The 19,707-nt window shown below is 39.6% G+C and overlaps 1 protein-coding gene across 4 annotated transcripts in view; it reads right to left on the bottom strand.

The window, feature by feature from the left end:
- Positions 1-19,707, bottom strand: part of INTS10 (integrator complex subunit 10) — a 59,830-nt gene that overhangs the window by 23,372 nt on the left and 16,751 nt on the right. For all 4 annotated transcript variants that reach the window (XM_077476197.1, XM_077476195.1, XM_077476194.1 and 1 more), the window contains exons 6-14: positions 17,393-17,533; positions 16,433-16,598; positions 13,143-13,312; positions 10,968-11,101; positions 5,532-5,685; positions 3,753-3,835; positions 3,484-3,639; positions 1,681-1,789; positions 519-598 (exon numbers count right to left, since the gene is read on the bottom strand). In XM_077476197.1, the coding sequence (XP_077332323.1) occupies positions 519-598; positions 1,681-1,789; positions 3,484-3,639; positions 3,753-3,835; positions 5,532-5,685; positions 10,968-11,101; positions 13,143-13,312; positions 16,433-16,598; positions 17,393-17,533 (1,193 nt within the window). The remainder of the gene's footprint in view (positions 1-518; positions 599-1,680; positions 1,790-3,483; positions 3,640-3,752; positions 3,836-5,531; positions 5,686-10,967; positions 11,102-13,142; positions 13,313-16,432; positions 16,599-17,392; positions 17,534-19,707) is intronic.

Genomic DNA, 19,707 nt, shown 5'->3' on the forward strand with positions numbered 1-19,707 from the left:
TTTACCAAAAATATGTAGCAGAATACATATTGGCCTAAACTAATTAATACCAAAAGAAAGCTCTAGTTGTGGGGAAAAAAAAAAAGAGGACATAAATGTTGTTTGGGTACAGTGTCACACGCCCATGCAATTATCAGTTAAAGCAACGCAGTGCCGTATCGTAAAAAATTGCGTGGTCATTAAGGGGGTAAAACCTTCTGGGGCTGAGGTGGAAAATTAACATGTACATTAATATGCCTTATTGTGTCAACAGTTAATCAGACTGGTTCATTTTCTTCAGCTAGTGACTATTTTTCCCACACTAGTTTGAAAGCAATTCCAATAAAAACCACAATCAAAAATAGTAATATATTAAAAAGATTTTTATTAAAACTATTTTAAATCTGGTCTGTAGCCACCCCAAGATTTGTATTTAAAATCACTAGCAGTTTGTGCCATTGACAGTCCATGCAGGAGACCATCTGCCATTCATTGTTGCTGTTCAGTACTTTGTGTTTTTACATATGTGGTGCACTCACCTTTACACTTGCCAGCAACAGTTGAAGACAGTAAGGCATTATATATTTACTAACACAGGGTAACAGCTTGAGATCGGAGCCTAAAACAAAAATAAGAGAATATCTTGATAAGTGTGTACATACAAACAACAAGTACTGTAGAAAATTATACAAGTTTAAGTCATTCTAAAGATTATTTTATATTACCTACTTTCACGCAAAAAAAAAAAAAAAAAAAAAAAAAAACACGTACCGGTTTCCCCGTCATCCCAAAACCCTTACCGCATCTCTAACTACTCCAGCACTGCTCTCTTCACTTCCTAGATTCAAAGGAGAGCCATAGGCTCTTACTGTCAGTCAAACTGGTGTGTGAGGAGGGAGCAGAAGCGTTGCTTACTGGCGCTGTGTGTGTCTAAGAACCCACACAGCCTAGTTCAGGGGTGTGCCTGCACAGGTGGAGGTAAAGCCCCATACACACTATCAGATTTTCTGCTGATTTTTGTCTTCAGATTTACCGAAAACCATGTAGTGCAAAGGCCTGCCTGATTGCATACAAATTGAAACTCTTAAGGTTTGACCTCATATTATATGGTTTTGGTAAATCCGAAGACAAAAATCAGCAGAAAATCTGATAGTGTGTATGGGGCTTTAGAGACCGCCCTGTGCTATATCTTTGCACAAAGCTGATAAGTAGAACATTTAATCTTAATTTTTATATTAAATATTGGCCTTTTATATCACTTTAAAGCAGAACTTGACTCTTAATTAACATTGACTATTTTTAATCCTTATGCTGCTAGCATTAGTAGATAGGAATGAATATTATATGTGTTTTAAGGTTTCTTTACATTTCTTTAGTTACTTTCTGGTTTCCAGGCCTAGGCAAATTATGTCATACATCCCAGAAGTCTTCAGGAGGGGTTTTCTCAGCTACGCACGCCCTCCTGCATTTGTGCCTGAGCTTAGGACAGATGGATTCCAGGAAGTGCAGTGGATATAAAAAAAGTCTACACACCCCTGTTAAAATGTCAGGTTTCTGTGATGTAAAAAGAGACAAAGATAAATCATCAGGGTTTACTTCCTCTTTAAGTGTAAAATATTGAATGGTATCGTGTGTGGAATAGAACCGCAGTACATTGCACAGGACTAAAGGGGCCCTAAATATGAACATGTGCATACAAACCTTTTCTAAATTTAGGCTTGACTTTTGACTGTTCCTCTCTATGTTTGGAAGTTTCCTGAGGTGGGGGCACAATGAAGTTCATCAGTTCCAGAACCTTCTCACATGTGAGCTGTGGAAAAAATATAAGAACCATTGGTGTAACGAAAATTCAGATCTGTGACATTGGTTCATCTTAAATATACACAAGCCAAATTCAGCCATATATTCCAGCATGTCATTCCTTTACTTGGGTAGCTGCACAGTAGCATTAAAAGGTTGTAAAGCTTAATCTCGCCTGTACTCAAATTGTTTACTCTAATTTTACTGCACACTGAGGTTCTCTGTGTGCTTTAGAAGTTGAAGAAAGTCAGAAAAGCCTGTCTAATTTTCTGGCTGGAAGACACCCAGCATCATCTAGATCCTTCCTCCCCTGAACGACTCTTCCTGGCTTGACTTTCATTGAACTTCCGGTCTTTCAATCACAGAGGCTCAGCCTCACATGTTGGTGTCACCTAGGGTGTTATTTGTGCAAAAACAAATAATGCCCTAGGTGTTCTGCCTAGAAGAACCACTCCAGACCAACATCCACCTATCATGACATCAATATTTGCCTAACTTCTACCAAAGCCAGTCCACTGCTTGCACCAGGCATGAGAGTTCTTGAGAGGAGGTACTGAGTGCTGTCTTGTTTATAGAAAACTATATACAGCACCATGCTGGTCTCTCCCACCCACCATGATTTCGATGCATTGCATTGAGAAGCACAAAGACCCAGTGACAAGGTTGATCAGGGAAAGCAAAATATCTGCAGATTCAACTTGGCCTTTAAAAAGGAATTATAAACCTTCCTATCGTTTCATGGTTTTGCATCTGAATAAGAGGTGCATTGATCGTACAGCTTTATGGTGCCATTTGTTGGCCTGTATGCATAGCCTATAGAAGGTTCTTCACATTCCTGTGTCAGCAGTTTCTGTTTGTGTTCAAACATGAGGCATAACACAGCTTAATGCATGCCCCTGTCTGTAGTTTGAGAAATTAAAGAAAGAAATGAAGAAACTACATATCCCACAATCCAGAGTCTCTCAGTCAACTGCTCTGTGGGTGAGAACTAAACAAGAATTGGATCTGACAGTAACAAACAGGCAGAGCATTTGCAGACACACAGAGTTCACAATGCAGCTGGAATATTTTATTTTTATATTACATTAGCCCTCGCACATTTGTGATGATACAGGGGATGGCAACACATGCAAAGAGTGTCTCGTGAAAGCAGCACACTCTACAGGGAGAGCTCAATTCAATTGAAGGATCCACTCACAGGTGCCCAGGAGCTCAGTGTGCCTATTCACACAAGAACCGGAAATGCAAAAAGATGGAGCCGGCAACACTGTAATCTGTATTTGACTACATAAAAAAGAGTGGGAAAAAAACAACAACTGCCGACACGTTTTGGTGGGAGCATTAGTAGTAGCATGATGGCAACACATGCATTGTACTCTGTGTGACCTGGATCCAGAAGCTGTTTTGTCCCTTTGGCAAATAGAGAACTGCCCAGCCACAACACTACAAGCTGCAGTCATAACATACGAGCCCATCATTACAATGTAAGGCAAACAATTGACACAGGGAATATAACCATGCTCATATCCTAGATAAAACAAAAACATTTGAAAGTCTACAAATTTCTTTAACATTACAAATAAGTTAAGCAGACACTTAATACCTCTATAATGTAAACTGCTTAGAAGCCAAAAACTGTTTTGTTAGCTCTATTCAGAGAAAAACTGTGGACTAAAATTAATGAAGTAATTTAGGAGCATCTACCTTATATTCACCAAGGGCAAAATGGCAGGCAGCTAGCTGGATTAGCGACCTTTGTTGCTCCAAGCTTCCTTGACTCATAATCTGCTGTGATGGTGAGTGAGGTCCCTGCAGAGCTGCCATGAGGTGAAGACTGTTGATGGCTTTCTTATGTTGACCCTACAGTAAAATAATTAAAAACAAAATACATCCCAAATGCATCTTTCCCGTTTTCAAAAATGGATTCTCTGGTACCTTGAAATGTGCCTATTCTTGTTTCAGAAAGAACTCACCTGATAAATAACCATATCTGTGAGGAAGATTCTTAGCCACAGCCAGGTGTCTGTCTTCCATGGTAAGCAAATTCTGGAAAACTCTAATGCAAGCAAGAAAAATAAAAACAAAACACAAATTAGCACTATTACACTGTATGTTTTTTTTCCAGTAAAGTAGACAACTTGTTACATTTACTAACATGCATCTCGCACAAATCTTATTGTGTAAAGGCACCACAAAGTTTGCACAACATTGTCAAGTGGGTTTGTACCAAAATGAACTTAAAACAGAATTTTAGAATAAAGCTCATACATAAATATGTATACATAAAAAAAGAACCAAAATAAAAACAAAAAAACTTAGCGCTAAATTACAATTGCGCGGTCATGCAACACTGTACCCATATGCAATTTTTAGAATTTTTTTCACACAAATAGAGCTTTCTTTCAGCGGTATTCGATCACTGGAGTTTTTTTATATTTTTTCTAAATAAAACGGAAAAAAAATACCAAAAATTTTGAACCCCCCCCCCCCCCCCAAAAAACACGTTTTTCTTTGTTTCAGTTGTTGCACTTTATACATTTAGGACACTGCTACACTTCTTTGGTGAAAAATAACCCAAATCAGTGTATATTTAATCAATCAATCCTAATGGATTGATGGCCCATCTTATTTATTGAGGCCCGGACAGTACAAATTCCCTTCAAATGACCCCTTTTGGGAAGGTAGGCAGTCAGAGGTATTTAGTAAGAGGCATGCCAAGTTTTTTGTAAAATAAGAGATATTAAAAAAAAGTTTTTTTTCCCCACTATTTTTTTTACATACTATCACAAGTGCACTACAGCGTGATCATATAACTGATGGGGTGGTGATCAGGGACACTGACTGGTGACAGTATATATATCGCCATAGTAACCCTGTACTACTCTGAGCAGGTGATCAGGATTTTTTTATTTTTTTTAACCACACAGATTGCTTAAAACTGGATTTTACAGTTATAAACAACCATTTTTTTGAATGAAAACTATTCATTTGGGTGTTTACTATTGTGGTTAGCTGTGCTTGGCCACAGCTAATCTCATGGTACAGATGGGTTGAGATTGTCCCTGTCTGTACCATGTGATCACTGTGACCAATCACAGAGCCCATCACAATGAAATGTGTGAATCAAAGCCTTTCATGGTGTACAACTGTCATGCGATCTGCTGTGATTGGCCACAGCGATCACATGGTACCAGCAGTGGGCTGGTACAGTGATCGGTCATTGGCTTTGTCCAGTGGACACAGCAGGAGACAAATCGTGCCAGAGCCCAGCCCACGGAGCGAGATCTTGGGAGGATGTCATATGATGTCCCCCCAGATCAACCGTCATTTTAAACGTTTTGGCATAAAAATTTATCAATTTACTATTGAGGTTTAAATGCAAAAAAAACTAACTTGTTTAAGGGCAATGAATGTTTGTTTTTAAAGCTGCCCTTATCCTTTAAATCCCAACTCCAAGAAAAGTAAAAATGCTCCCTTGCATTGGGGCTGCCCAAGCACTAGAAGGCTTAACTGCTCTTGATCACAAGAGGGCATCGGACCAACATCACAGGGGAGAGATTGCTGTGGGAACCCGTCTTGCAGTACAGAGGATCGGGTAAGTAAAACGTATTCAGTCCCCCAGAAATAAACGAGCAGTTAAAGCTTGAAATTCAGGGGTAGCCCCATGACAAGAGGACTTTTCCCTTTCTTGGGAGTTCTCAACAAAAAAAAAAAAACACACACAAAAATCATGTACTGAAGCAGTTGTGTACCTTTGTCAAGGGCATCTGAAGAGTGCAGAAGGTCCCAACATTCTCTTGCCATTTTAAAGCTTTCAAGTACTTCATTAGGGTTAGAAAGATCATTTTTATTAACAACCACATGGCGACTCCGACTTTTTCCAGACAGTTCTTCGTCATCTGAGCTCTGCGAGTTTACAAAAAAACAAAAAAAAAAAAACAAAAAAAAAACTGTAAAACCTTTCCAAGAGTACACAAAAACGAAACAATAGGCGTTATTTCACACCACAGGCTCGGTTCACACAGGGGCGGCACGACTTGCAGCGCGACTCACAGACGTGACCTGCAAACGACTTCAGCGGCGACTTGCAAAACGACTTCTGTATAGAAGTTAATGCAAGTCGCCTGAAGTCGCCCCAAAAGTAGTACAGGAACCTTTTTTCTAAGTCGGAGCGACTTGAGTCGCTCCTATTAGAACGGTTCCATAGTACAGAACGGAGCGCGACTTGTCAGGCGGCTAAGTCGCCTGGACAAGTCGCCCCTGTGTGAACCGAGCCTCAGTGCAAAGAGCAGGAAAAACCTCAACTCTTAACTGAACTTTTTAGGATTTCTGCAAATAATTACTATTCAATTTACTGCAAATATACATTTTATAGGTAAATAGAAGAGGTTTTAATTTAACAGCGTTAAAGCAGACTTCACTCACCTCTCATTTATTAATGCTGTCTTTGTCCCTGTTATGGAGATATTTGTCATGTTTACCATAATCACGAGAAGAAAAGTAAAAATATTTTGGGTTTTCACCAAAGCAAGATAGCAGGGTATTCTTAATAGGGACACCTGTTCCAATGACAACCAGAGATTCTCTCACTTTGGAGGAATTTCTTCACTTCCTGTCCCATGGCCAAAACAGGAAGTGAGAAGGGAAATTTCCCTAATGGGACACAGATGACAAGGGTTATAAGGCTCTCCCTACTCTATCCAAAATTACATAAAAAGTTTTGCCTTTAGTTTTACTTTAACTGTAGAGATGTTGGTATGACTTGTACCATCGTATTTTGCAGCTGGCGGTTTCTAGTTCTCAATGAACTACCAGGGCGCTGTTGAGCACTTGAGTAGTTCATTAAGTCTTCCTGTCTTTGTGAAACTGCCTACACCCAATGTACAGGCAGACAGGTTACATGGACCGCCCATAGGAGTCCTGCATCACACCCACAATCTCTTGATTGTGGATGCAATGCTTTGCATTTTTTACCTACAAAAATAAAAAATGCATTTTTTTAATTTATTTTTTAAGGTGAACTTAACCTTTAACTTTTTGAGCTCTCTTTGAGGTCTGTGGATAATGTTGACCAGATTTACATTTTTTATAGTTTGGGAAAAGATTTTTTTGTATCAAGTGTTTTTGATGTTTTGATATTTAATACAATTATTACATTTATATTTTATTTTGTGGGAGTTACTGTATTGTGGTGCAGTACCCTTTGTTTCTTATTTCAAAGCAAGGGTTTGCTAGCATGCAGTTCTTTGCATTAGCATGCAAAGCTATAGAACATGTAATATTTATGAAAAAGATTGTCATTTTAGGCCATGCGACAGTTATTTTTAGCTGTCATTGGCTTTTATTTCTTAAAACAACATCTGCTATGGCAAATATGTTACTGAATTCAATCTACAGCTCTTTAATATATAAACAAAAATTTAAAAAAGGCACCCTAAATCGATGTTTTTCACAAGGTTCTGGTAATGTATCGAGTTGTCTATACATACATCTGCAAGTGTCAAAATGGCTGAACTCCAAAAGAACATAGAACCACCCAATACACTTTCAGTGCAATACACTTTGAGAATAAATAGAAATGTAAAAAATAAAAGATATGCAGCGCTAAAAACATGAAAAAGTGCAAAAAATAAAAAATAAAAGTCCACTGTATTATGACATATAAAGTCCGTTATTCAGATAAGACTGCAACCACCTATGGTGTATGCAGGACAAAAATAGGGTGAGCCAGAAGTATCCTCCACTGAACACCAACACACCAGGCCCCTTACCAAAGAAAATGGACCACTATGTTATAGGTGGTCAGATGAGCATAATGCATCCTCCTCAATGCCACGGCTCCACTCCATTCAAGTAACAGATAGCTGAATCTTGTATAGTATCAATGCATAAGTAATCTAAAGGTTCATAAAACAGAAGGTGGCAACTGCTCATAGTGCAGAATGTAAATTTGAGTATTTATATAAAAAAAAAAAAAAAAAAAAAAACACAACTTCTGAATACTCACATTTGTTCAAATAAAAAACAGGCATGTCATGAATTCAATTAAATCCTAGATATCAGATGTTTCAAACCACAAAAGATGGCCCCTGTCAGTGTGCGTAGAGTCCGGATGTCAGATCTCCACCCTACGCGGCGTTTCGTCCAATAGGAACGTCGTCAGGGGCGTGGTCGGAGATACTCTTATCCTCTTTATATAGGGGAAGGGCGAGATAGAACCGCCTCTTCCCCCTTGCATCCCAAGCCTGTTGGGACTGTGTAACCAGAAAAACCTCCAAGGCAGCCATGTTTATGGAGACCAGTTATAACAATATTAGGTTATTCTGGTTGTTGAGGCAATGTGGATAAAAGAACCGGGCCAAATGGAAACAAGAATAATATACACACACACACACACACACACACGTAAAAAGCTGCTCTAAATATATATATAAAAAAAAAAAAAGTTAGGAAGAACCAAAAATTTGACTCCACACAGAGCCTAACCAGAAACTAATAAAATTGGTGACCAATGCTGCCACCTAGTGATAGGAAACAAATCATACAATGATTATATAGTATCTCACAAAATTGTGTACACCCCTCACATTTTTGTAAATATTTTATGTAAAGTAGTGAGTGTACAACTTGTATAACAGTGTAAATTTGCTGTCTGCTCAAAATAACAACACACAGCCATTAATGTCTAAACTGCTGGAAACAAAAGTGAGTGCACCCCTAAGTGAAAATGTCCAAATTGGGCCTAAAGTGTCAATATTTTGTGTGGCCACTATTATTTTTCAGCACTGCCGTAACCCTCTTGGGCATGAAGTTCACCAGAGCGTCACAGATTGCCACTGTGGTCCTCTTCCACTCCTCCATGACGACATCACGGAGCTGGTGGATTTTAGAGACCTTCCATTTGAGGATGCCCAACAGATGCTCAATAGAGTTTAGGTCTGGAGACATGCTTGGCCAGTCCATTACTTTTACCCCCCACTTCTTTAGCAAGGCAGTGACTGTCTTGGAGGTGTGTGTGGGGTCATGATGTTGGAATACTGCCCCATGGCCCAGTCTCCGAAGGGAGGGGATCATGCTCTGCTTCAGTATGTCACAGTACATGTTGGCATTCATGGTTTCCTCAATGAATTGTAGCAACCCAGTGCCGACAGCACTCATGCAGCCCCAGACCATGACACTCCCACCACCATGCTTGACTGTAGGCAAGACACATTTGTCTTTGTACTCCTCACCTGGTTGCCGCCACACATGCTTGACACCATCTGAACCAAATACCTTTATCTTGGTCTCATCAGACCACAGGACATGGCTCCAGTAATCCATGTTCTTAGTCTGCTTGTCTTCAGCAAACTGTTTGCAGGCTTTCTTGTGCATCAACTTTAGAAGAGGCTTCCTTCTGGGATGACAGCCATGCAGACCAATTTGATGCAGTGTGCGACATATGGTCTGAGCACTGACAGGCTGACCCCCCACCACTTTAACCTCTGCAGTAATGCTGGCAGCACTCATATGTCTATTTCCCAAAGACAACCTCTGGATATGATGCTGAGCACTTCTTTGGCCAACCATGGCAAGGCCTGTTCTGAGTGGAACCTGTCCTGTTAACCTGCTGTATGGTCTTGGCCACCATGCAGCAGCTTAGTTTCAGGGTCTTGGCAATCTTCTTATTGCCTAGGCCATATTTATGTACAGCAACAATTATTGTTTTCAGCACCTCAGAGTTCTTTGCCACGAGGTGCCATGTTGAACTTCCAGTGACCAGTATGAGATAGAGAGCGATAACACCAAATTTAACACACCTGCTCCCCATTCACACCTGATACCTTGTAAAATTAACGAGTCACATGACATCGGGGAGGGAAAATAGCTAATTGGGCCTGATTTGGACGTTTTCACTTAGGGATGTGCTCAGTTTTGTTGCCAGCGGTTTAGACAGCAACGGTTGTGTGTTGAGTTATTTTGAGGGCACAGCAAAATGTACACCGTTATACAAGCTGTATCCTCACTACTTTACATTGTAGCAAAGTGTCATTTCTTCAGTGTTGTCACATGAAAACATAATAAAATATTTACACAAATTGAGGGGGTGTACTCACTTTTGTGAGATATTGCAAATTCAGATCTATAGCAACATCATAGAAAATGTAAAAAATGTTTTAGGATGTTGCTATAGATCTGAATTTATAATCATTGCCTGATTCCTTTCCAACCACTAGGTGGCAGCATTGGTCACCAATTTTATTAGTTTCTTGTTAGGCTGTGTGGAGTCTAATTTTGGTTCTTCCCAACTTTTTAGATGTTTAGAGTAGCTTTTTACTTATGAATATTATTCATGTTTCCATTTGGCCCAGTTCTTTAATCCACATTTCCTCAACAACCAGAATAACTTAATATTGTTATAGCTGGTCTCAAACATGGCCGCCGTGTGGGTTTTTCTGACTACACGGGTCCCAGCCATGTTGTAAACATCCAGAAGTGACGTACTTCCGCTTCCGGCGGACAGGAATGAGGTTTGGGATGCAAGAGGGAAGAGGTGGTTCTCTCGTCCTCCTCCTATATAAAGAGGATACGACGATCTCAGACCACGCCCCTGACGACGTTCCTATTGGACGCAACGTCGCCGAGATCTGACATCACGACGCTACACGCGCCAACTATGGCCATCTTTGTGGTTGGAAACATCTGATATCTAGGATTGAATTGAATTTGTGACATGCCTGTTTTTATTTGAACAAATGTGAGTATTTTGATCGGTTTTATAGAATAAATACATCTTGAATTTACATCTTGCACTATGAGGAGTTGCCTTCTTCTGCTTTATGAACCTGTGGATTCCTTATGCATTGATACTATACAAGATTCAGCTGTCCGTTACTTGAGTGGAGCCGTGGCATTGAGGATACATTATGATCATCTGACCACCTATAACATAGTGGTCCATTTTCTCTGGTAAGGGGCCTGGGGTGTTGGTGTTCAGTGGAGGATACTTCTGGCTCACCCCATTTTTGTCCTGCATGCACCATAGGTGGTTCCAGTTTTCTCTGAATAATGGCCTCTGACTTTTTTCATGTTTTTAGCGCTGCATATCTTATTTTTTACATTATATTGTCACCAACTTTTTATGCTAGCTGCTTTTTTAAATTGTCATAGCGCAGTGATTCATTTTTATTTATAATAAATAGAAATACCATTGTTTTTTCTCTACTGTCTGCAAGTTTTCTTCTTTTGTGAATGTGCTTGCCAGAACCAAGTTCGACTTCACTGAAAACATTTGGAATATCTTCTAAGAGGACTATGGGTACTTGGCTTGGAGTGTTTGGTCCTTTGGAAGAAAAAAACATTCCTTTTAAACAAGGAAAATTTGTAAACAAGATAACGGAAAGAACTGTAATCATTATGACGGATGTCACACGCAAGGGGCAGATATATATATATTACACATACATACATATGCAGTGGATATAAAAAGTCTACACACCCCTGTTAAAATGTCAGGTTTCTGTGATGTGAAACAAATGAGACAAAGATGAAATCATTTCAGAACTTTTTCCATCTTTAACCACTTACGGACCGCCCATAGGCATTATACGTCGGCTGTTTGAAGAGGGATATCGTTTTCATGGCAGCAGCTATCTGCCATAACCCTGGTATCCTCTTCTTCAGCAGGCCGTCTGCTTTCAGATAAAAGTGGTCTCTGTGGTGGATTCGCCACAAGATCACTTTTATAGGTAGCGGGGGAGGGGCCCCCCCTCCAGCCACGCTCTGGTGCCCTCCGCCGCTTACTGGAGCCACCGGCGATAGCATCTGCTCCTGCCTGTGGTATGAGTGAGGGGAAGATGGCCCCCACCCAGCTCCATACCAATGCAGGACGGAAGCAACGTCAAAACGTCAATTCTGCCCATAGCTCTTAAAAATAAATACTTTTTTTTTTAAACATTTTCTTTTTTTTATTGTATTTTAGTGTAAATATGAGATCTGAGGTCTTTTTGACACCAGATCTCATATTTAGGAGGTCTTGTCATGCTCTATTACAAGGGATGTTTACATTCCTTGCGATAGGGAAAAAAAGTGACAACATTTTTTTTTAAAAGAACAGTGTAAAAAAAAAAAAAAACATGAAAGCTGAACTTTATTTGGGGTTAATCAGAGGCACTTTAAATGATGGCAGTTATGTACTGACTCCTATTTAACATGAGTTTGAATGTGATTGCTCAATTCTGAACACAGCTAAATCCCCAGTTATGTAACCACATTAAATTTTTTTATTTTTACTTCCCCTCCAAAAGATACCAGTTTGTTTTTCAATTTAGCTGTGCAGTTTATAGGTCACATTAAAAAGGTGGAAAAAGTTCAAAAAACAATTCATCTTTGTCACATTAACAGGGATATTATATACCAGTGATGGCGAACCTTGGCACCCCAGATGTTTTGGAACTACATTTCCCATGATGCTCGACTACACTGCAGAGTGCATAAGCAACATGGGAAATGTAGTTCCAAAACATCTGGAGTGCCAAGGTTCGCCATCACTGTTATATACATACATACATACACACACACACACACACACACACACATCAGATCAAGAAAAAAAAATCTAAATGGGTGAAGCTACTTTTTTTTTTTTTTTTTTTTTATGCACAACCCCATACACACTATTAGATTTTCTGCAGATTTTTGTCTTCAGGTTTACCAAAACCATGTAGTGCAAGGGCCTGCCTGATTCCATACAAATTGAAACTCTTAAGGTTTGACCTCATATTATATGTGTATATGGGACTTAACGCTATAAGAAAATAAGCTTGAAGTATCAGTGTGTAATCTGAATACAAGACAATATAATTTGCTGTATCTTTGCAATAAGGGGAGAGAACAATTTTCTGTCCCTTGCCTTCACTGAAGATGGGGGAACACATGTCCCAGTTTATGGATAGGAATGGTAATAAAACTTTATAGTGGAGATATAGCAATAATACCTTTCCTTTTATAGGGGCCCTTCCTGTACTATGATTCCTTTTGTAGCATCCCATGCTGAGGGCCTTCCATAAAAGGGCTTAGAATCATTCAACTGGATTTACCTATCGCATGCAAATCTATACTGAAAAGCAGTAATAGCAACCGTAGCTTCCGTATGCCTCAGTGGAGAAAAGTGAACTTAAAAAACCTGCAACAGCTTGATTTTGTGTATAGGCTTCTTAAGAGATTAATCTATGTGATGTAACAAATAAAGTTGCATTCTAACATTCCCAAAACAATTATTGTCTGAAGGAACAGATAAAATAATCAGTGCAATGTATTGGTCTGATACTATTTTGCTACTAGATTACATTCTTTTTTTTGTCCCTTTGACAAAACACACTGACCTTGGAAGAGTGATGGCTGAATGGCACTAATATAATGGTAGACACATTTGAAAAAAACCAGAGTAGTAGAATAGACGACTTGATTCTTATATTTTGCATGAGCCTCATTGTCAAAATTACTGATGTACCGGCAGAGTTCTTTAACACGGTGAAACAGATCATTATATGTCCTGAATGAAACAAAACAAATGTCTGAAAGCAGATATATGGATTCATCCGAAGAACAAAATCTATGAATAAATTAGAGGCACGAACAGTGAAGTGTTTACCATTAAAGCGGACCTTCAGTCATTTTTTTCAACTTTCCATCTATTAAATCTTCTGCCCTTGTTATTTTACCTTTGGATAATAAAGAAATTTTTTTTCTGCCAGTAAATACCTTGACCACTGGGCACTTAAACACCCTTAATAACCAGACCAATTTTCAGCTTTTGGTGCTCTCACATTTTGAATGATAATTACTCAGTCATGCAACACTGTACCCATATGAAATTTTGTCCTTTTTTTCACACAAATAGAGCTTTTTTTTGGTGGTATTTAATCACCGCTGAGTTTATTTTTTGTGCTATAAAAGAAAAAAAGACTGAAAATTCTGTAAAAAAAAATAATTTTTCTTCGTTTGTTATATAAATTTAGCAGATTAGTAATTTTTCTTCATAAATTTTGGCCAAAACGTATACTACTACATATCTTTGGTAAAAATAAGTACAAATTGGTGGATATTATTTGGTCTTTGTGAAAGTTATAGCGTCCACAAGCTATGGTGCCAATATCTGATAATTGATCACACATTCCAAGGTATTTAGTAAGAGGCATGATGAGTTTTTTGAAGTTGTCATTTTTTTTACCACAATTCTTAGCAAAATCAAGATTTTTTTTTTCCTTTTTTTTCACAAAATTGTCATATTATCAGGTTATTTCTCACACACAGAATACACATACCACAAATTACACCCCAAAACATTTTGCCATGACTCCCGAGGACGGCGATACCACATGTGTGAGACTTTTACACAGCGTGGCCACATACAGAGCCCCAACATGCAGGGAGCACCATCAGGCGTTCTGGAGCACCCAGGAAAATTCTGCCATTTCTCTCTTACATGTAAAAAATCATCATTTATTTGCAAGAAAATGACAGAACCCCAAAACATTATATATATATGGTTTTTTAGCAAAGACCCTAGAGAATACAATGGTGGTCGCTGCAACTTTTTATCTTGCACGGCATTTGCGCAGCAATTTTTCGAACTAGTTTTTTTTGGAAAAAAACAGTTTTGTTCTTTAAAAAAAAAACAAAAAAAAAAAAACAGTAAAGTTAGCCCAATGTTTTTGCATAATGTGAATGAAGTTATGCTGAGTAAATAGATACCTAACATGCCCTCCTTTAAAATTGCACACACTCGTGGAATGGCGCCAAACGTTGCTACTTAAAAATCCCCATAGGCGACGCTTTACATTTTTTTTACTGGTTACATGTTTTGAGTTACAGAGGAGGTCTAGGGCCAAAATTATTGTTCTTGCTCTAATATTCGCAGCGATACCTCACATGTGTGGTTTAAACACAGTTTTCATATGTGGGCGGGACTTACGCAGGGGTTCGCTTCTGCATGCAAGCACAGGGCGCTTTAATTTTTTATTTTTTTTTATTGTTCATTTTACTTTAGTTTGACATTCTTTTCCCCAAAAATACATTTTTGGATCACTTTTATTCCTATTATAAGGGATGTAAACATCCCTTGTAATAGGAATATGGCATGACAGGTCCTCTTTAAAGTGAGATATGGGGTCAATAAGACCCCACATATCACCTCTAGGCTGGGAAGCCTGAAATAAAAAAAAAAGAAAAGAAAACCGATTCTGGCTGAGTCGGTAGAAGCACCGGAGGGTGGCGGGAGGGGGGGGCGTCCCCTCTTGCCTCCTGTAAGAACGATCAAGCAGCAGAACAGCCACTATGATCTTTCTTATGGTGTAGGGAATCGCCGGCTGAAAAAGCGGATATCTGAATGATGCCTGTAGCTACAGGCATCATTCAGATATCCTCACACAAAGTCAGGGACGTCATATGACGGCGGGCGGGAAGTGGTTAAAATGCTTTTTTTTTTTTTTTTTTAACACAAAGTTGTCCATTTATACAATATTTCTAACACATAGCATGTACATACCAAAAATGACACCCCAAAATAGATTCTCCTACTCCTGAGTACGGCGATACCACATGTGTGAGACTTCCACAGTCTGGCAACATACAGAGGCTGAGTACAGCCAAGCATGGCCGAGCATGGCTGGGTATTGCAGGGTATCACCGAGTATTGGCAGGGCATTGCTGGGCATCGCAGAGTATTTGGCAGGGCATCGCAGAGTATTGCAGAGTATTGACAGGGAATTGCGGGGTTAATTGTCGGTGAGCAGCGCTGTGGGCACTGCAGATCCAGCCCACAACGCTGCTGACACCGATCTCTCCCCTCTCACTGTACTGATCGGTACAGAGAGAGGAGGGAGGAACCGGCGTCATAACATGACGCCGGTTTGTTTACAAGTGATCGCTCCGTCATTTGACGGATCGATCACGTGGTAAGCGGCCGCGTGGTAAACATCCCTTGTGACAGTAATGATCAGTGACAGGTCCTCTTTATGGACTGATCTGGGGTCTATAAGATCCTAAATTCCTCCCTTTCACTTAAAAGCATTCAAAATGTCATGTTTGGTTATTTTGAATGCTGTAATTTGTTTTTAAAGTTGGCCCTTTTAAGTCTTCAGTAAACCAGAAGTGATGTCATGACATTGCTTCTGGGTTACTAGATCCAAGACCTGATTCTGGCTTCATTCTGGTCTCCGGCCAGCTGGCAGATGTGTCGGCTGGTCGCTCGGGCTTCCTGGTGGGACGGGAGAGTCCCTGCAAGCCGCAGAAGGTGACGGAAGAAGGGACGTCCTCTTCCGCTCCTTGGGATAACAGCGGAGTGACTGCTAGCAGCATCGGTTGTTATCCCAAGAAAACTGACGGTTTAATCTAAAAAAAAAAAAAAATGGCACCGGGATGATGCATGCAGCAGATCATCCTGGTACAACCCCTGCAAGCCGAGGCCGCATATTTGCATATGGTCAGCATGAAGGGGTTAAAAACATACATAAAATCAGTTTTCAGAAATAATTTACATAGTTTTGTTTGTCTTGACAATGCCCAGCAACCAGTTTTATATCCTAGACTTCTGTCAATGAAAGTTGGAATATACACCAATATGTTTCCCAATACTAAGTGTAGAAGAATTATATTGTGTGTACATCATTACCTTGTTCCTTTGTCCGTCTGCCACTCACATCGCATTCCAACTACAGAAAGAATCTTAAACAGCCTATCCCAAGGGTCCAAAATCTGTGAGGACTTCTCTGTCAGACCTTCAATTATGTATTTTTGGCGTTTTGTAGGAGAAAGTAGATCAGAAGCATCTTGTGTGCCTGGGAATAAACAACTTGGGTATCATAGAATGTAAAATATACATGAATGATCTCTATACGCACCTTTGTCCATTCCCAACGTTGTGCTTTGAAAAAAAATGTGCCCGTTGTAGTTTACATTGACACATCAATAAGCATTACTATATGACGTGAGGTACTGTGCAATGTAAAGTGTACTGCAATGGATAATAAAACACACAGGGCTTTGCTGCGTGTTGACATTGCACATTATCACACATCATATAGTAATGCCTGCTGATGTGCATCATAACACACCCAAATGCAAAGGTGTGGATCCAGCCCCTATGACATTTACTCAGAAAAATAATAAACAAAGGATCATGCAGAGGGCAACAAGGATTTTGATACGCATAAAACACAAGTTGTATAGTGATCAGAGCAATGAAGTTTTCCCATGCAGTGGGGTATGCTGGCACTGCACAAGGTCAACTGCTCGTTTTTGTCTAGGGGATTGGAGAACCTAGATATACCTACTTACTCCTCCGATCCTCCCTCCACAAGATCTGTCCCTGTGACTCCTCCCCCCACCCCCCCTGCAGTCTAGCACTCTTGTGCAGTGGATTATTTTTGACATCAATCACATAGACCTGCCCTGGGCAAAACGAGCAGTTGGCCCGTGCAGTTCAGGCACAACCCTGCTGCGGGGAAAACATTTTTTTTAATTTTCCTAGGAGTTTAAGTATTAGCTGTATCTAGTGCTTATTCACTTACAATTTTTCAAAAATCTCAGAGGAAAGGGGTAAGGGGAAAAAAAATTAAAAAAGGATTCCAACCTTGTTGCTGACTGTCATTCTGAGGAGATCGTGTCATGTAGTTGATATAAAATTCAGCAGCTTTGTTGAGGTACTTGTAGAGCAGGCTGGCCGGCAAGCGTACATCCAGATTGTTTATAATAAGGGGCAGAACATCACAAACTATCAAGAAGATAACAGACAATGATGTAACAAATAATATTAGTTTGGTTGCACGATAGATATTTTATCAAAAAAGATAGAACTACATTCATTTTAAGCACACATACTGTTAGAAACAGAACATGTATTGTTAGATATGGTAGTGGTCCATCACAGCTAGAAATGTCAGGATTGTGTGGGTGAGAACTACAGCTTACTGCAGCATCCATATCACAACATAATGATCTGACTTCAGAAAACGGAATTCTTGACCTGTTCACACATAATGGAGTGACCTGTGTTTTTCTGCACTAGACTAGGTTACTTTGCAGAATGTAGAATACTCGTTTTCTATGGGCCCCATTCACACTGAAACACAGTCGGGAGGTGCGGATGCAGATATGTAGCATTTTACCGCAGTGCACAGAAACGCACACTGTATTGCAGCCTCACTGCCTATAAACTGACAGCAGCCCTAACTCTGAAACTGAGTGTTTTAGCATATAGTACTATGTGAATGAGTCCTCAAAAGGCTGCAAAAATGTGAATAATAAAGTGACTAGCGTATTGAAAATCAACAGCAAACATGTTTTTCCTGTTGTCAAGTGTGTAAATAAAAATAAAGATATACAAAATTCAAGAAATAAACTTTCAAAACTTTAATTGATACATGTGATGCGGATTGTCCTAAACACAAAGTTTGTGCTGATGAATATTAATGAGCGATACAAAGCATCAAATAAATTGCACTTAGTAATATTTATTAGCACAGGAGATTGTTCTAAGTGATACAAAGTTCCTCCATTCCCAGTAGACGACATTTTTGTTGAAACGCGTCAGGTCAGAGAGTTCCTGTAACACCACCCTGGCACTAACAACTGGCTGAGTGATCTCCCCACCAGATTAAACTTCTTTTGCTTGAATTTTCAGCCTTGGTGTAAGCGTAACTTTTAAGGAATTTTAATAAATTGGTTAACCGTTTTACCCTATGAGACTTTTTCCCTTTTCTACATATGATTCCCGAATGTTTGGAGTTCCATCTATGGATGTAAGGCATTTGAAACCACCACACCTGTGATATTCACGCTGGTGATTACCTCAACACAAGCGGGCTGAGTATCTGTGATAGCGATCCAATGCTCCGAATCACCTGGGCTCAAGTTGTGGCAGCTGTGAAAGTAATATCCATACAAGAGATTATTTCCACTCAGCGGGTTTGATCTCTGTAATAGGGATCCACCATATCCGGTAAGAGGCTATTTTTTACCAGATGGATCACCACATCTCTGAGCACAGGAGATTGTACAAAGTGGAATTTCTTTGATACTTTGTATCACTCATTAATATTCATTCATCAGCACACTCTGTGTCTAGGACAATCAGCATCACATGCATCAATTTAGGTTTTGAAAGTTTGTTGAATTTTGTATATATTTACACACTCAACAGCGGGGGGAACAAATGTGCTGTTGATTTTCAATGCACTAGTCACTTTATTATTGAATGCACATTTTTGTAACACATGGCTACATGGATTTATATAGGAATAGCGCACCATTTGTATTTTCTATTTATGACCCCATAAATGGTTTTGAGTAGAAGCTGTTCCGCTGTTTAGACGAGTGCAGGGATGTTCACATTTAACAATGTGTTACTGCAATTTGCATTATTGAATATAGCTAATCATTTCCTTGCTCTAAGACTTTACTTTATTTTATTTTCAGAACAGGATCAGATTTTACATTTACTTAAAGCTACTCACTCACACATTCACCTAGTTCCTTTTATATATTTCAAAACAAAAGCTTTTTTTATCCAAATACTAAGGCTGAGTTCACACTGGTACGACAAACACTCCGACATTGGAGCTCATGTCGCATGACGTGTGAAAATCAATGTTTCCTTATGGGAGCCGTGTTAACTGGTCCGACACAAGTCGGTCGGACTTTGAAAATGCTCCCTGCACTACTATGTTCCAACTTTGATCCTACTTCAGCCCACTGAATAACACTGAAGTCGGATTTCTGTCTTGACTGATCCGACTTTGGCATGCGACTTGTGCTCTGATGATCTTGAAGGGGAACTTCCTCCTAGAGCATACAAGGCCCTTCGGTCTGGTATGGATTTTAAGGGGAACCCCCACGCTGAAAAAAACGGCATGGGGGTCCCCCCCAAAATCCATACCAGACCCTTAT

The sequence above is a fragment of the Lithobates pipiens genome, unplaced genomic scaffold (assembly GCF_037356315.1).
Source record: "Lithobates pipiens isolate NorthernLeopardFrog02 unplaced genomic scaffold, aLitPip1_a1.2 Scaffold_13, whole genome shotgun sequence".
NCBI classification, from domain to species: Eukaryota; Metazoa; Chordata; class Amphibia; order Anura; family Ranidae; genus Lithobates; species Lithobates pipiens.